A 17,552-nucleotide genomic window follows, 5' to 3' on the forward strand; every position below is an offset into this window, starting at 1 on the left:
AATTTACTTTTTGTTAGTATAATTATTTATTAAGATAGTATAAGTTTTTAGACTTAGAAATAAGTTTTTCTTTTAGAAAAAGGCTATTCCTTGTTCTGGTAATCGATTACATGAATACTGTAATCGATTACACTAGAACAGATAGCCTGTAATCGATTACAGTATTCATGTAATCAATTACCAGTAGGCTGCCTCCTCCTGTAATCGATTACCATTACTTGTAATCGATTACCACGCGTCCTGCTCTATAAATATCACATTTTCCAGAAATCCCTACGCAGCCCCTTTTCTCTCACGACGTTCCTCCATTCCCAAACCTCCAAATCTTCGTATCTCACTCATTTCTCCATCAAATCAACTCCCGTAAATTGCGATCTTCTTCTTTTTCATTTCTCTTTTGCGTTCACCGATTAAAATCTGCAAAAACTCCTTCAAATGGCAGAATCGTCAAAGAAACGAAAGGGTTCTTCCGCCTTCGCTTCGGCTTCAAGAGCTCATCGTTCCGGAGCCACTAGCGCATCCACAACACCAATTCCACCATCATTGTCCTCTTCCCCAGTGTTTTCTTCCGATGAACAGCAGAAACGGTACTCCAATCTTTTCTCATCTCATTCCATTATCGACCCTAAGTTTATTGATATGGAATTCTTTTCTGCTGAAACCTTTGATTGCATTCAAGCCTTTCAGAACTTAGGTCTTCTACCTTTTATGTCATTACAATTGCCTATTTATCCTAAATTGGTTAAAGCTTTTTATTGTAATCTTGAAATTCAGGACAACACTCTAATTTCTGAAATTTTTGGGATAAAAATGGTCATTGACCAGTCCCTTTTCCATGACTTAACCAAATTACCCAGTGACGGTGTACCATTTGAAGGTACACTGAATGACGACTGGAAATTTGATTTCTCTGCCCATGATGCCCGCCAGTTGGTTTGCACCAACAATGCGGATATGACCGGACGTCTTCTTGCTGGGTCATTGGCTTTTGAAAGCCGCATCCTTCACTATTTAATTGTGCGTATTTTGCTTCCACGGTCTTCCAACCTTGCCCAGGTTTCTGAGGAAGATCTAATTATCATGTGGGCCTTTCATACAGGGCGTCAACTTGACTGGGCACACTTAGTCAGATATCGCATGCATAAGGCATTGCGATTAAATGCTCCACTACCATATCCACAGCTTGTCACTCTCTTTTTCCACCATTTTCAAATTCCTCTTGATTCTGAACCTTACGTTCCAATCAAGAGATCCTTTTTAATTGGTGCTGATGTGATTGCTTCTTTTGGTTACCGCAAAGAGCATGATGGCTCTTGGGTCAAAAAGGGTGCTCTACCCGCTGATGATGAAGGCAACCAACCAGTTGAAGATAATTCCTCTCTTCTTCGAAAGCTTTTGGAAAAGTTCGATGGTCTTCAAACTTTTGTTGGTGACAAGTTTGATAATATGGAATTGCAAGTCGACATGCGGTTTGATGCCATGGAATCAAGGATCACCAAAGTTGAAGAAGATGTCTCCTTCATCCGTACTTGCTTTGATCCACCACCACCGCCTCCATCATCCTTTTAGCTTATAAGTTATTATTAAGACTAAGTATTATTAGTGGTTAAGTATTATTAGTACTTTGTTTTAACACCGTGTATTTGGCTTTTTATTGCTCTAGTTATCATAGTCTTGCACTATAATTATATTTCTAGACATTGCTTTTGTTGATTATGCAAATGTATGGTTTTATTTTGGTTTAATGGTTGGCTTTGTTTGGATTTTTATTGTGTTAATGTTTGGCTATTGATTGCCTTGCTCTAGTTCTTTTTGATGTTGCCAAAGGGGGAGAGAACTTGGGAGAGAACATGGGTTAGAAATCAATTAGAAATTTAGAAATTTATCGTTAAGAAAAGTTAGGCATACATGCCAAAAGATAGGGGGAGTAAGGGTTGTGTGAACGTGCTATCATCTTGTGTATAGCTTGTCTTGATTTCAGGTATTGTCATCATCAAAAAGGGGGAGATTGTAGACAAAGGATCAAGCTGAAAGTTTTGATGATGCCAAAGGATTACATGAATCATATGCTTCTCAAAGATTTACTCAAGACAAAGCAATTAGAGTTAATCAAGATGGATGATCAAGACAGTCTATAGAGTCTTAAAAAGGATATTAAAATAGAAGGGTATTCCAATTGGATTAGCAAAAGGTTTGGCCAAGAATTTTAAGCTAAAAAGTGTTTTTCAACAAAATTACTCTCTGGTAATCGATTACCAGAGGATGTAATCGATTACCAGTGGCCAAAACTGATTTACAACAGCTATTAAAATTTGAATTCAAAATTTGCACTGTGTAATCGATTACACATATATGGTAATCGATTACCAGCAGTTTCTGAACGTTTTAATTCAAATTTTAAAAGCTGTAATCGATTACACAATTACTGTAATCGATTACCAGACAGGATTTTCAGAAAAATAATTTTAAGAGTCACAACTTTTCAAAGGCTTTATTCATGACCACCAATGGTCTATATATATGTGACTCAAACACGAAATTGCTTAGAGATTTTCAGAATAACAAATGTTTATCCTCTCTAAAAGCAAATTCATTTTATCCTCTTAAGAATTCCTTGGCCAATTCAATTGCAATTCATTAAGGAATTATTTGAGTGCTCAATCTGTAAAATCCATCTCTTTCTAGAGAGATTTGTTCTTCTTCTTCTTCTTCTTCTCATTCTCTAAGGGATTAAGAGACTGTGAGTCTCTTGTTGTAAAGGAATTCTAAACACAAAGGAAGGATTGTCCTTGTGTGTTTAGAACTTGTAAAAAGAATTTACAAGATAGTGGAACTCTCAAGCGGGTTGCTTGGGGACTGGACGTAGGCACAAGGGTGTGGCCGAACCAGATAAAACTGAGTTTGCATTTTCTCTTCCCTTAATCTCCTTTATTTATTATTGCTTTATATTCATATTCAAATTGTTTCATTTGAATTAATATTTAAGAAGATTATCATTAAGGGAATTCATAACTTGGTTAAAAAGTGAAATATATTTTTAATTAGGGGAAATAGTTTGGAATATCTTAATTCAACCCCCCCTTCTTAAGATATCTGAGGCCACTTGTCTAACACTTCTAAAGGTTGTTTAGGTTTTGTTTGTAGTAATTGCTATTTATTCTCTTCCTTCATCACTAATTTTATAGGCATGATTGATTGATTAAATATATATGGTTACTAATTTAGAAGTCAGATGTTGTATTTGTTGATCCATCACGTGTGATTGTGTAAAACTACTTGCTGCTTAGACCTATGCAGTAATCTTCTAGGTGGGCTTCGGTTAGCATTCCCAGCATGCCATTTGCACCCCGACCAGTAGCATTGGGGGTGCCTCCCCATTCTACCACTTTTTTCACACAATTTTTTTTTTAAAACTATAAAAGAAACTATAAACTTTAGCATGTTATATTGGACTATTCTTATTTTCTTATTGAAATTTTAGATTGATGTTATCATTGTTATGAATATGGATTGTAAAATCTATGATTATGTTACATAATTTCAGTTAAGTTTTAAGAGTGGTTGCTATTTTTGGTTTCATATATTTGAGGGCATCATTTTTTTTCTCTATTCCTTTGTTTTATGAAAGTATTTGATGAAATTCGATAAATTATATTAAGTTTGCATTATATATTGTGTTTGGCAGTGAAAGAGATAATATGAAATTTTGTATTAAATAGTTCAGTTGCCACAATCAGGAACTTGAAATACTTGGTTTCGCTTCATATAGTTTGTGTAGTTGTGCTTATAGTTTTGGTCATCACTCTGTATCCAGCCGAGGGAAGTAAAGCAGTTGTTGAATCTGGTCGAGCCACCCTAGGTAAAAGTACAAAGCAATCTTCACAAAAGAAAGGTGGTCCTTCCTATGTGTCTCCAGTGGTCACTGATATAATTTAGTTTGCAAGTTTTGTATTTCCATTAAAAACTGCATTGGTTTTCATTTGGGTACTTCCAGTTTTATTTGCTACAGGCATGTATTGTTGTTTTCATGAAGTATGCATATTGTAGGTGGTGAGGGGCAAGAAATTATTAATCTTCTTTATAAAGGAAATCTTGAATAATTCATTATTTATATTATTACAATAAAAGAAAGGTGGTCCTTCCTGTGTGTCTCTAGTGGCCACTGATATAATTTAGTTTGCAGGTTTTGTATTTCCATTAAAAATTGCGTTGTTTTTCATTTGGGTACTTCTAGTTTTATTTGCTACAGACATGTATTGTTGTTTTCATGAAGTATGCATATTCTAGGTGGTGGGGGGCAAGAAATTATTAATCTTCTTTATAAAGGAAATCTTGAATAATTCATTATTTATATTATTACAATAATTAATATTTTTTATATTCTTTGGTTTATCAGAAGGATAGCAAGAATTTGGGAAGTTGCTGAAGCAATAGAGAGTAGTGGATATGGTTTAGGATCATTGTTATAATAGGCAAAATTGATGGTAATCGTACATAGTGGCTAGGAAGGGATATAATGGCTACTGCTGTAGTAATTGGACTCAGTGGAGGAAAGAGGCTCTTGAGTTCATCATACCATTACTCTGATATTATAGAAAAGCTTTCTTATGGCAGTGATTTTGGATCCACACACTACCAAATTGTTCCTACAAAATCTTTAATAGTTGCCAAGAAGTCATCCAACTATACTCCAACTTTTCCAGCATCGAACCAACAGAATCAGTTCATTAAGGCTCTTAAGGAGCATGTTGATGATGCCCCTACCATTGTGGATCCATGGTTTCAGAGTTACAACTCTAATGACTTAGAGGTAGAAAGCTCTGAAATGGGTTATTCTCTGGAGGCTCTTCTTTTGCTGCAGAAGTCAATGCTGGAAAAGCAATGGAACCTTTCCTTTGAAAAGGAAATGCTTACTGAAAATTCGAGTAAGGGAAAAAAATGTAGGAAAGTGGCCCTCTGGATAAAGATAGGAAAATGGATGCTCCTTCTCCGCAAATGCAATTTGATGACAAAAGCCAATTGGAAAAGGCTAGAAGACGTGCAATAGTCAATCCAACTGAATCTAGAAACACAGTTGTTGGATCAAGTGGCCTCAGAATAATTAAGAGGGGGGGGGTTGAATTAATTATTCATAAACCTTTACTAATTAAAAAATTACTCTTCTAAGGCTTTTACTAAATTGTTAAGAGAATAAGGAGTAGAAGAGAAACTTAAGAGAAAGTAAAAGCGGAAATTAAATGCACAGCGGAAATTAAAAGAGTAGGGAAGAAGAAGACAAACACACAAGAGTTTTTATACTGGTTCGGCAACAACCCATGCCTACATCCAGTCCCCAAGCGACCTGCGGTCCTTGAGATTTCTTTCAACCTTGTAAAAATCCTTTTACAAGCAAAGATCCACAAGGGATGTACCCTCCCTTGTTCTCTTTGAACCTAGTGGATGTACCCTTCACTAGAACTGATCCACAAGAGATGTACCCTCTCTTGTTCTCAGTCAAACCCAAGTAGATGTACCTTCTACTTGTACCACAAAGGATGTACCCTCCAATGTGTTAAGACAAAGATCTCAGGTGGTTAAACCTTTGATACTTTGTGAATGGGGATACAAAAGAATTCTCAGGCGGTTAGTCCTTTGAACACTTTTGTATTAGGGAATGGGAAAAATCAAAAGAATTCTCAGACTATGTCATTTTAAATTCTTTGACAAGGGAGAAGGGAGACACAAAAGAATTCAGGCGGTTAGTCCTTTGTTCTTTTGGAAAAGGGAGAAGAGAGACACAAAAAGAATTTAGGCGGTTATTCCTTGGCGAATTCTTTTTGGCAAAGGGAGAAGAGAAGAAAAGAATGAATAGCACAAGTTTTCAATGTTTAGAAAACCAGAAAACTTTGGAAAGCTTTTGGTACAAAGAAGAAGAAGAAGTTCAAAGAGATTCAAGGCTTGTAAAGTATTGTATGAATAAGTGTTCAAGATACTTGAAATGCAAAACAAAGCCTTGCTTTTATAGACTCTTCATGTCTGGTCAAGACAACCATTAGAAGAGTTATGACTTTTAGAAAAACTTAAAAACCAATTTGAAAAAGTCAAAAACTATTTGAAGAGTTACATCTTTTGATTTTATTCAGAAACAATCACTGGTAATCGATTACCAAATTAGTGTAATCGATTACACAAAGCTTTTATGTGAAAGGATGTGACTCTTCACTTTTGAATTTGAATTTCAACGTTCAAAGGCACTGGTAATCGATTACCAAAACATTGTAATCGATTATAACTTTTTGAAATTAATTAGAACGTTGTAAATTCAATTTGAAAACTTTATCAAATCCATTTTGCTACTGGTAATCGATTACAACAATCTGGTAATCAATTACCAGAGAGTAAAACTCTTCGGTAAACATGTTTTGAGAAAAAATCATGTGCTACTCAATTTTTGAGAAAAACTTTTCATACTTATCTTGATTAAGCCTTCTCTTGATTCTTGAGATCTTGAACCTTGAATCTTTGATTCTTGACTCTTAACTTTTCTCTTGAGTCTTGAATTCTTCTTGATTCTATCTTGAACTCTTGAATTGTTCTTGATTCACTTAAGTTGTTCTTTGATTGATCTTTGAGCTTTTTTGTCATCATCTTTTGTTATCATTATTGTTATCATCAAAACACCTTTGAATCACCTTTGATTCACCATGAAGCTTTGCTTCTACAACAGTAGAATTATTTTAGCATTTGCCTCAGTATGAATATGGAACTCAACTTCCTAATCTTGAATCGAAGTTTTTCCAAATTGGTTCAGTACATCTTACTGTATTTGAGGTACTCTTTTTTGGAAATAATGCACATGTCATCTCTTTGTTGACCAGGACAGTTACATATTAGCATATGTGAAACATACCATTTTCTCTATTATTTGATAGGAAAATGTAAAGTATGGACATTTTGGGGTGAAAGGAAAAGAAAGATAGAAAGGAAAAAAAAAGCAGAGAAAGAAGGTGAGACTTGAGAGAGAGAGAGAGAGAGAAAGGAATGGAGGGAGAGAGAGAGAGAGAGAGATGAAAGAGAAAGGAATATATATTTATCAAAATATGACACAGGCATGATATGATATTATGAAGTGTTGGTTAATAAGAAAGAATTGTTTGTTTTCCTTTGACGGAGAACTTTGAAAGAGAGTTATTCCTGTCTTAATCGAAAGCTAGTTTCTACTTCCATGTTTAGTTTCTCTGCAAAGCTTTTGTATGAATTTTGCAGAAGAGCAAGGTTTTGAAGTTTTTAGGATTTATGTGGAATCCTCTTTCATGGGTCATGGAAGTTGCAGCAATCATGGCCAATGCTTTGGCCAATGGAGGAGTAAGTTGTATACTTTTAAGTTTTAAACTTTTAATTGTATATTTTGTTGAAAATGTTTATTTTGATATCTGTGTGAATGCACATAATAGAATAATGACTTTCAGAAATGGTTGTACAAGGTTCTTTTGACATTATGTTATTGGTTTTGCCTATTTCCTGAATTTTTATCTTCATATTCTTCAGGGAAAACTCCTTATTGGCAAGACTTTGATTCATATAGGAAATATAAATAGAATTATGATTAGCATCACGAAAAGCACCATTGATTGAATTCCTCCAAAAGATGGGTGGGGAAGAAAGTAAGAATTTTATCTGACATGCTATTTTTTTTTTTTTTTGCATTTCACATTCACAATGCATTATTTAATATCTATTTGGCTTAATGTCAGAGAATAAGAATTGGCCGTTTTTATAGCCACTTTACAATATCCTATTGTTGTCTATATATATATTGTTTTCTCTAACAACCTTTCATTTTGTCTTATTTCGTTAATTAACAATGCTTCTTTTCTTTCATTTCTTTCTTTAAGAATAATTATCCAATCCGTTGGGTAGGTATAAATATATTGACAAGGGAAAATTCTTTAGTTCAAATGAGACGCAGAGCACATGTCCAAGGAAATTCCAATTCAACTATATTCTAATTTAATTGCCACTGCTATAGATTATTGGGCATTATTATCTTTCCTCTATCTTTCTTTTTGTTAATATCATTCACACTATTTCATTTGTATAACTGAATAAGTATTCTATTAGCTATATGGCCTAGCCCAGCAAAGAAGGCGTATGATAGAAAATAAAGAATTTTGATAATAAATATATCATTTAGTAGCTGCATCATCGGAATTGCCTACCAGTGTTGGTGATCTTATTTGGATTGTGGTTAACATTCAAAAGATAGATTGTTCTATTTTAATGATCTTGAAAATAAATTTCTTTGACTTGCTCTATTTTCCCTTTTTTTTCCCTCTAAATCATGCACACATATTGACTGATATTAATGTATTGTTGCAGGCTTTAATATGTAAAATTGTTGCCTTGAGCAGCCAGTTTTAACATGCAACTTACGAAACCTAGTGGCTATTTTTTGGATAACTGTTGCTTCTGGTTTGTATCATTCCAATGAAACTTACCCTTTTATTCATTTGATTTCCTTTGTTAGGGGAAAAAATTGAGTACTGGATGATCCAAGAAATTAAACAAAGTAATTTTTGTAAGTATTGAGTAATATATATATATATATATATATATATATATATATGAATATAAAATAAAATATAAATCAATATCAATAAATATACTATAAGTTTAATCTTGGAAGTTGTCATTTGTTTTATTTCTCTTTTGACATGTGACTTTTTTTGATGCAATTCCTTCCTCTTTATTCTTCTAAAAATACAAACAATTCAAATTTCAAATTTTAAATATCTCAACTTAAATATTTTGTTTTAAATAAATCTGATTGATACCTAATTCTCATTGTTACAATTTCTTTTTTCCCACTTCATTCTATATTCCTGTATCATTTGTGTCTGTTCATTTTTTAAAATTTCACATATTTTCTACTTTTTTTTGGAATTCAAATTGCATACAGTAGTGGCTTTATTGGATTCTATTTTATTATGTTTTTTTATGCTTGAGCAAGCGTGTTGCATCTTCGGTGGACGCAATTGAGCAAGAGAACCACAATATTAAAGGAGTGAGTTTGCTTCGAAGCAGAATCTGTGATCCCAAATTCATCTTCATCAGTGAATCTTGAGAAAGCAACTACAAGTCTCAACTTCTGAACTTCTTCTCGCACAATTAACCTTTCTCTTTTTTGGTCATATTGCCCTTGCTTAATTTGGTGACACGTGGAAGCTTTGTTGATATATGGCAGCGAGAGAGCGAGATTTTTGCTCTTTAGTTATTGAGGTATGAGAAGTTAATTGGTTGGCTCACAAAAATGTAAAAGGAAAAAATGAGTAAAGAATATAGACTCTGTTGGATGTAAGAAAAATTCATTCTTCCTATATCTGAAAAAAAGAAGAAAAAGACATTCTTTTTAATTTAAAAGTTTAATAGTGATAGAATAAAAACATACTAGCCAAAGGATTCTAATTTTTTTAGTGATAAGTATACGAAATATATTTTTTAGCGATTAATAATATAGTGAATATAAATAACTATCTTACTAATTGGTGATTATTAAAATTTGTGATCAACATCTATTAATATTTTAATTACATTTAGTTATTTAGTTATTGAGGCATGAGAAGTTAATTGTTTGGCTCACAAAAATGTAAAAGGAAGAAATGAGTAAAGAGTATAGACTCTCTTGGATGTAAGAAAAATACATTTTTTTTGTATCTAAGAAAAAAATCATTTTTTTCAATTTAAAAGTTTAATAGTAATAGAATACTAGCTAGAAGATTCTAATTTTTTAGTGATAAGTATACGGAATATTTTTTTAGTGATTAATAATATAGTGAATATAAATAATTATCTTGTCGATTGGTGATTATAACTAGATAAAGTGATTTTAAATAACTTATTTTGTCTTCTGAGTTATATAATTCTCCATCGAGAGATACAAAGGTTTTTTTTGGGTTTTGATTGGCTTTTGCTTTTTCAGTTTAGGGACTCTGCAACGTTCACTTTTTCTCTTTGAGTTTAGGGTCGAGTGGAAACGGTATTGTTCTGCTACTCATTTATTTTTTCCTTAATCATTTTCTTGGTTTTGTTCTTTTTCAGTGACATCCAGAGATACAAAGATTTTTCCTATGACATCAACCCTAAGGAGTCCATTGGGTATTCTTCTGCTACCCAGTTCTTTTTTCCTTAATTATTTTCTTGGCTTTGTTCTTTTCAGCGTCTTGCTTTTTCTTCTTCTTTTATTGGATTTTTTTAATAGTAAAGATTACATCATGGATTTTTTTAAATTATAATCTCATTGATATTGATTGAATTTCAAGTGAAGTAAGTCGTTCCTATGCTGCTCTTTACCGCATAAATTTTTTTTCTCCTTTTCTTCAACATCAACACTTAAACTATTAAAATTACAATATCTCTGTCATTGCAGATGAAAAATCCCATTATCGGGCTGCCGTTGATCATCCAATTTATCGCTGCCTTCAACAACGACAAAGTCATCTTTGATTATTCTCTTATTTTGCAATTCTTTCATTAGTATTACCGTTACATATACATGCATTTACATTTCTCAGTTTTTTTTGCAGAACATCATACAACTTCCAACGTTCTACCATACACAATGGGCACCACAGTATCACGAGTCTGTTCACCTGAGATATGATGGAGTCATTTACGAAATACAGGTCAGACGACACAAAGAAAGAGTGTATTTGGCAAATGGACTCAAAAATTTCAAGAAAGTTGAAAATCTACGAGTCAACCACCATTAACTTTTTTGCCTATGACCATCAGTGCGTATTTGACATACACTTCATACCACCATTGGAGCGGCAAACTTGTGGCAAGCAGAGGCATTCATCTAGAAAGCATATCTCGACTGTTCGGTTTACTCAGGAAATGCTCAATGCTCCTGAACCCCTGGTAAGTTGACCTTTCATAGATTAATCTCTTTAAACATATTTTTAGCAGTTTATCAATTTTACTTTTTTCTATCTGCATAAACTCCCGCGTTGTACAAAAGTTCCTCTTAAAGCTTGTGGTCACCACATGACAGTCTTAAGGCAATCTGGTCCTCCATTGCAATGGAAAGTTGAAATCCTGAATCCTGGTATTGGTGGAAAAGGCATTTTTCAACCATGGTATGATTTTCTTGAAGAAATGGACTTTGATGATGGAGATGAAATCTCTATTTACTATAGATATTATGAAAAAATTTGGGATATTGTAATTAGAAGCCAAGAGGATTGGGATGATAGTGACACTGATTAAACTGCCTTTCGTAGTCTGGGATTTTTTAAAAAAAAAATCTTAGTGATGTAGTTCCAACAAACAATTACCAAACTCTATTTTGTTGTATTTGACTTTAACTCTATTTTGCTATTCATTAATGTTTGCTAACTCTATTTGATTGTTAATCAACATTTACAAACTCGCTTACCAAACAACTCTGCATGTGTACGGGTTGCAGAATAGTATATGAATTAATAAATGAGAGGAAGAGAGAGAGTTTGTATGTAGACAATAATTCTAATAAGGAGAAACTTGGAAATTGGTATAAAAAGGTAATGGGGAGAGTTAGTGGATACATAACATTTGAATAAAGAATTTAGTGAGAGTTCTGGTCTCTCGATTACCTAAGTTATATTTTTTCTTTCTTTCAGCAAAGTGTCTTATCCATTCCAATTTTTCTTTCCATTTTATTTTATATATATATATATATATATTCATACAATGTATATTATTTTAGATTTTGGAATGAAGTGTGGCAAATAAACAACGGTGACCTATTTATTTGTATTTAATATAGGAGCATCAATTTTCATTCATCTTTCTTTGTTTTTTCAGAAAAATTTAGGTAAATTGAGCTTGGAAACTGACCGAAAAGTCTGCACGAAGTTGTGTCCATGATTTCCATCAAATTGGTAACAATATTTTCTTTTTAAAATAAATACATGTGAATTCGTGCAAATTTGTACCATGATTTTTCGTAAGAAATTACACTACTCTACTATCAATTGTCATTCACCCTTCAGTATTTGGTATACATACATTGATGACCAATAATTAATGTGACATCTTTATTTCAAAATTTTAATTTTTCTTCATTACAACTAAATTCGATCCCTTTTGATGGCGGTTATAGTGCCTTTCAGTGGTAATATATATGCACCTAAATTTGTTCTCTTTTTATGATGATTATGGCGCTTTTAGAGGTAATATATAGATTCGGTCAAAAAAAGTGGTAGTATATATAGATGGTTGTTAAAATATTTACCAACACTCTTCAATTTTTTTTTAAATTTTTTTACCATCAATTAGATTATGGTTAGTGCATCAGGTTCTATAAAAGTATTACCATTAACTATAACGAGAAGTAGTTAAACCTCATTTTAATTATTGTCAGAAAAATTAAACACTTTTAACCTTTACCAATTATTAATTAACTTTTTACTGACTAATATTTATTTGCCACAAAAATTGCAGTCTACCACTAAAATATATTTTACTTAAGTACAATTTTGGAATAAAATAAAAATAACTTTAATTTGATTAACTAAATTAATTATTTTTCTTAAGAGTTATAAATTAGTTAAAAATATCTAATAAAAAAGGACGGAGGGATTAATTAATTAAGAAAACCAATAGTTAATTGTTTACTATATGCCAAAAATGTATTAATTAAGAAAACCAATAGGTAATTGTTTACTATATGCCAAAAATGTTTTGGTGCACCTGACTTTATACTACCTTTGTAGTTTGCACCGTAAGACATTAAATTTAGAATTAATAATTATTACTGAAATATCATTGGTCCAAATTAAACTATGCTTAGATTTTTTTAAATTAGGTCTGAGATTTGAGTCTTAAGAATGAAAAAAATATAATTAAAAGAAAGATAACTTGACAAGTTTTTTTAGTGAAAATTAACCATTAATAAAATTAGTAGATACTTTTAACTTAATATACAAAAATTTCATATACTAATTCAATTTATACTATATGTTTTATTAAATTAGTATAATATATAATATTTTAATATAGTAAAATAATATTTTAATTAATACAACAATTATTTAATGTAATGATTAAATTTATTAAATTAATTAATATATTAATTATAATGAGTTTATTGATTAATTAGTATACCAAATAAATTTATACTATATTAAAAATAGTTTAAGAAAATTAAATTAATATGTGTATACATTGAAGTTTAATATGTGATTATAAGATTGGTTTAATGATAAAGAAAAATAAGAAAGAGAAGGTCATGGGTTCAAAACAGCACTAAGAGAAAAACTAACAACTACAAATCTAAAATTTGACCAATAAAAAAATTAAATTTAATATGCTAATGAAAATTAAATATACTAAATTACTATATTAATTTATAAATTTACTATATTATTATATTAATTTGTATATGAATTATATTGAATTAAATTTCATATGCTAATTAATATAGCAATCAGCATATAGAAAATTCGTAAATTTATATAGTAATTTAATATATTTAATTTCCAATATAATATTAAAAAAAATTATTATTTTTATTTTTATTGGCCAAATGTTAGATTGTTAGTTGTTAAGTTTCTATTAGTCACGTTTTAAACTCGGGAACTCTCTCCCCTTCCCTTCTTCTTTCACCACTAAGTTAATGTTATAATCTTATATTAAATTCAAATGTAATACACATATTAATTGAAACTTTGTTAAAATATTTTTAGTATAAACTTAATTGGTATACTTATTAATTAATATATTCATTATAATTAATGTATTAATTAATTTCATAAATTTAATTATTACATTAAATATTTACTATATTAAATAATTTATTATTTTACTAATAAACTATATATTATACTAATTTCATAAAATATATAGTATAAATTAAATTAGTATATGAATTTTTTTGTGTATTAAGTGCCAAATATCTATTAGTTTTATTAATGATTAATTTTTTCTAAAACAACTTGTCTAACAACCTTTAATGGAGTCTTCCTTCTAATAGTATTTTTTCATTCCTAAGACTCAAATCCAAGTCCTAGTTTAAAAAAATCTAAGAATAATTTATCTTGTACCAATGACATATTGGTAATTAATATTAACTCTAAATTTAATATCTTATAATGAACTAAAAAGGGAGAATAAATTCAGGTGCATCAAAACATTTTTGGCATATAGTAAACAATTACCTATTGGATTTCTTAATTAATCACTCTCTCTATCTTTTTTATAAGATATTTTTAACTAATTTATAACTCTTGAGAAAAATAGTTAACTTAGTTAATTACATTAAAATTATCAATTATTTGTATTGTTCTTTCAAAATTATATTTTTAAAAAAAATTAATCATCTCTCTTTCCACTTAATCTATTCTCATCTAATTAATTAATTTTGGAGAGCGAACAATTTTTTAGGCTATTCATATTATCCAATCTTAATAAGGGAGAGAAAAAGTTGCTTTAATTAATTTCTAGTATTTATTAATTAATTAAGTGTATTTTAAGAAAAAAAATGAATAATGCATCTATAAATTAGAAAAAAATCTTAAAATAAGAACAAATAAATTTTTTGAAAAGATTCCTATAAAAAGGGACAGAGAAAGTATTAAACAATTTTTTTTTCAAAGAAATGATAAGATTGAGAGTGTAAATGGAGTGTACCTTAAAAACATTTACTTGCAAATTCTAAATAATTGAGGAATGTCAATATACAACTACCATTGAATGCATAACATATAAACCTTTCAAAAGTCATGCTAGCAAGTTCATAGAGGCGCGTTTGGTTTGCCAAACCAGACTTTAGGTATTCCTATAAATTGAACCCAACCTCTAAACCTCATATTATATTTCATATCACGAAAAGTTGCCTAGCCTATACCCATGGATTCAAAAAATGTGCCAAACTTGAACACAACATCATTAAGAATACCAAAGGCCGACAAAAGAAGATCGAGATAAAAAAGATGAGCAACAAGCGTAACCTTCAAGTTACGTTCTCAAAGCGTCGCACCGGAATTTTCAAGAAGGCTAGTGAGCTTACCACCCTTTGTGGCATGAATCTTGCTGTAATTATGTCCTCACCTGGTAATCGGGTTTTCTCCTTCGGCAGCCCTAGTGTGGATTCTGTTATTCAACACTACACCGCACAGGGCCCACCTCCCCTCCTCAACCTAGAGCTGAATGAGGCCTCCATAGACGAGCATGAGCTCCATGTGCACCTTAACAACTTGTCCGACCAAATTGCTGCAGAGAAGAAGCACAAAAAGGATCTAAATCGTATGTTGAATGCTGCGGAGGAACACGTTTGGTTTGTCATGCCAATCAAAAGCATGAATGATGCCCAACTAGAGACGTATAAGAAAATGTTGGAGGAGCTAAAGACGTATGCTAATGAAAAACGTGAGAAGCTCCTCCAGCGCCTTCCCAACACCTCTATGGGAGTAGCCACACTGACCCATGACTTTAGGTTTTAAATAGACCTTTTAGAGTTTTTTTTTAGGAAGTCTCCAACCGAGTGAAACCTTGGGCAGGAGCCATGACACAAGGATCAGGATTGAAGATGATTTGTCTCTCTTCCTCCTTCCCCATTTGAATATTCTTGCTTCATCATTGTGGTTTTTCTTTTAGTATATTTGAATTGTTTCTTTAGTTTTTGGGATAGGACAATGCCTATGATACATTAATAATTTCAAATTGATTGGTTCTCCCCCTTTTATTAATGTATGAATTCCTTTTAGTTTGATTATTATTGAGCTTATTCATGTAAATTTGTTGGCCCCATGTTTGCACCCTTTAGAAATTTGGGAAGAACTCAAAGTTGAACTTAATTGTTGAAAAATATAAACATAATATCTAAATCACAAAAAAATAGCTTTAGGTTTTGCTGGGAGCACTTATGAATTATTGCAAAGTTTAATGAGTTTAATTCAACATAACTACCACAAAAGTGGGGATCAATTCAATTACACAAAATCTTTGTAAAGGGAACCTAAACTAAAATAAAATAATTCAACTTTAAACAGAATTTATTCTTAATAATTAGGTAATCAATTTTGGATTTTTAATTATCACTATGGTAATGTCAATACCGGAAATTTGTTCTTGCTTTTGATTTCCCTTATTTTTTTATATTTTTGTTTTATTTTAATCTCTCTCTCAATTATCATTATTCTCTTTCAATCAAATAAAATCTCTCATTTTTTATCATGATAAATTAATAATAACGATAATTTTTATTACTTGACAACAACCACCGTACACTTACAATTTTCTCCTATTAGTATGATTAGTCAAGGTGTAACACCCTGTTACATTACATACCTATATTAATTTATTTAGTTAATTGTTATTATGAAAACATGTACAAATTTTGTGTTATTTCTTAACATATAAGATAAAGAACTTGAAACTGATAGAAGAAATAAAACAACTTTTATATTACATAAAGAACCACGATAATAAATAAAATCATAAAATCATTTATAACTAGATTCAATTGAATATATCATTTAATTATATATATATAAAATATCATCAAACATGTGAATTAACTGACGTGAGATTATTCTAATTTAATCAAAGGTTTAGGGTATGAGTCTTGAATATGTAGTTGCCTTAAATATTTAGATTGAGAACTTAGTCGCCCATAATAGTCATACCTGTTTGTAACATGATTGTGTTAATACTTGCGAATATTAACACAAAATAATATATTATGGGTAGGGGTGGGAATAGGCTGGACCAAAAAGACTTTGGTTAAATAAATAACTTATTTAAAAAATTTAAGGTCTAAACTTGACTTATTACCTGTCATAGGTTTTACTTTTATGCTTGGCCTAACCTATTGAAAGTCTAGCTTGACTTGTTAGCTTTACTTAAAGGCCTATTTTATATTTTAAAATTTTTTATCTATATCTAACTTTTTTTTGCATTGGACAATAGAGTCATAAATCATTGAGAAAAACTTTATGTTAATCAAATTATTAAGTTTGAAAACATCACACTATGAGAATATTACAATGGGGCTGCCGAAGCTAGGAGAAAACCCGTTTACCAGGTGAGAACATAATTACAGCAAGATCCATGGCACAAAAGGTGGTAAACTCACTTGCTTTCTTGAAATCCCTCATGTAACACTTTCAGAACGTCACCTGAAGGTTACGCTCATTGCTTGTCTTCTTGATCTCGATCTTTTGTCGGCCTTTGGTCTTTTTAATGATGTTGTTCAAGTTTGGCACATTTTTTGAATCCATGGGTTATAGGCTATGCTATGTTATGTGATATGAAATATGATATGAGGTGTGATATAGAGGAAAGGCTGGGTTCAATTTAGAGGAATACTCACGTTTGGCAAACAAAACGCGCCATTATGAACTTGCTAGCCTATATTTTGAACGCATTGAAGTGGTTTCTAGATTAAGCAATTTTGGGAATGTCATTTGAAAGCTTTATGGTATGCATTCAATGGTAATTGTACATTGACCTTCTCAATTATTTAGCATTTGGGATAAATATGTATATTTGCAAGTATATGGTTGGGATTTTCTAGGGGCACCCAGCAGCAT

General features: G+C 31.2%; 1 protein-coding gene and 1 long non-coding RNA gene across 3 annotated transcripts; both read left to right on the forward strand.

Moving 5' to 3' along the window:
* The first annotated feature begins 6,633 nt into the window (after nucleotides 1-6,633).
* Nucleotides 6,634-10,893, forward strand: LOC114393606. Of its 2 annotated transcripts, XR_003662571.1 has the most exons (6): nucleotides 6,634-7,344; nucleotides 7,528-7,643; nucleotides 8,990-9,258; nucleotides 10,078-10,134; nucleotides 10,406-10,471; nucleotides 10,563-10,893. It is a non-coding gene; the product is annotated as an uncharacterized LOC114393606 (long non-coding RNA). The 2 variants fall into 2 exon arrangements; XR_003662570.1 differs by having other exon boundaries at nucleotides 6,634-7,643.
* Nucleotides 10,894-14,951: 4,058 nt separating this feature from the next.
* LOC114375948 (agamous-like MADS-box protein AGL62) lies at nucleotides 14,952-15,461 on the forward strand. Its single transcript, XM_028333823.1, has one exon. It carries the CDS (start codon nucleotides 14,952-14,954, stop codon nucleotides 15,459-15,461), a length of 510 nt encoding a protein of 169 aa, XP_028189624.1.
* Nucleotides 15,462-17,552: the final 2,091 nt, after the last annotated feature.

Source organism: Glycine soja, chromosome 2 (assembly GCF_004193775.1).
Source record: "Glycine soja cultivar W05 chromosome 2, ASM419377v2, whole genome shotgun sequence".
NCBI lineage: Eukaryota > Viridiplantae > Streptophyta > Magnoliopsida > Fabales > Fabaceae > Glycine > Glycine soja.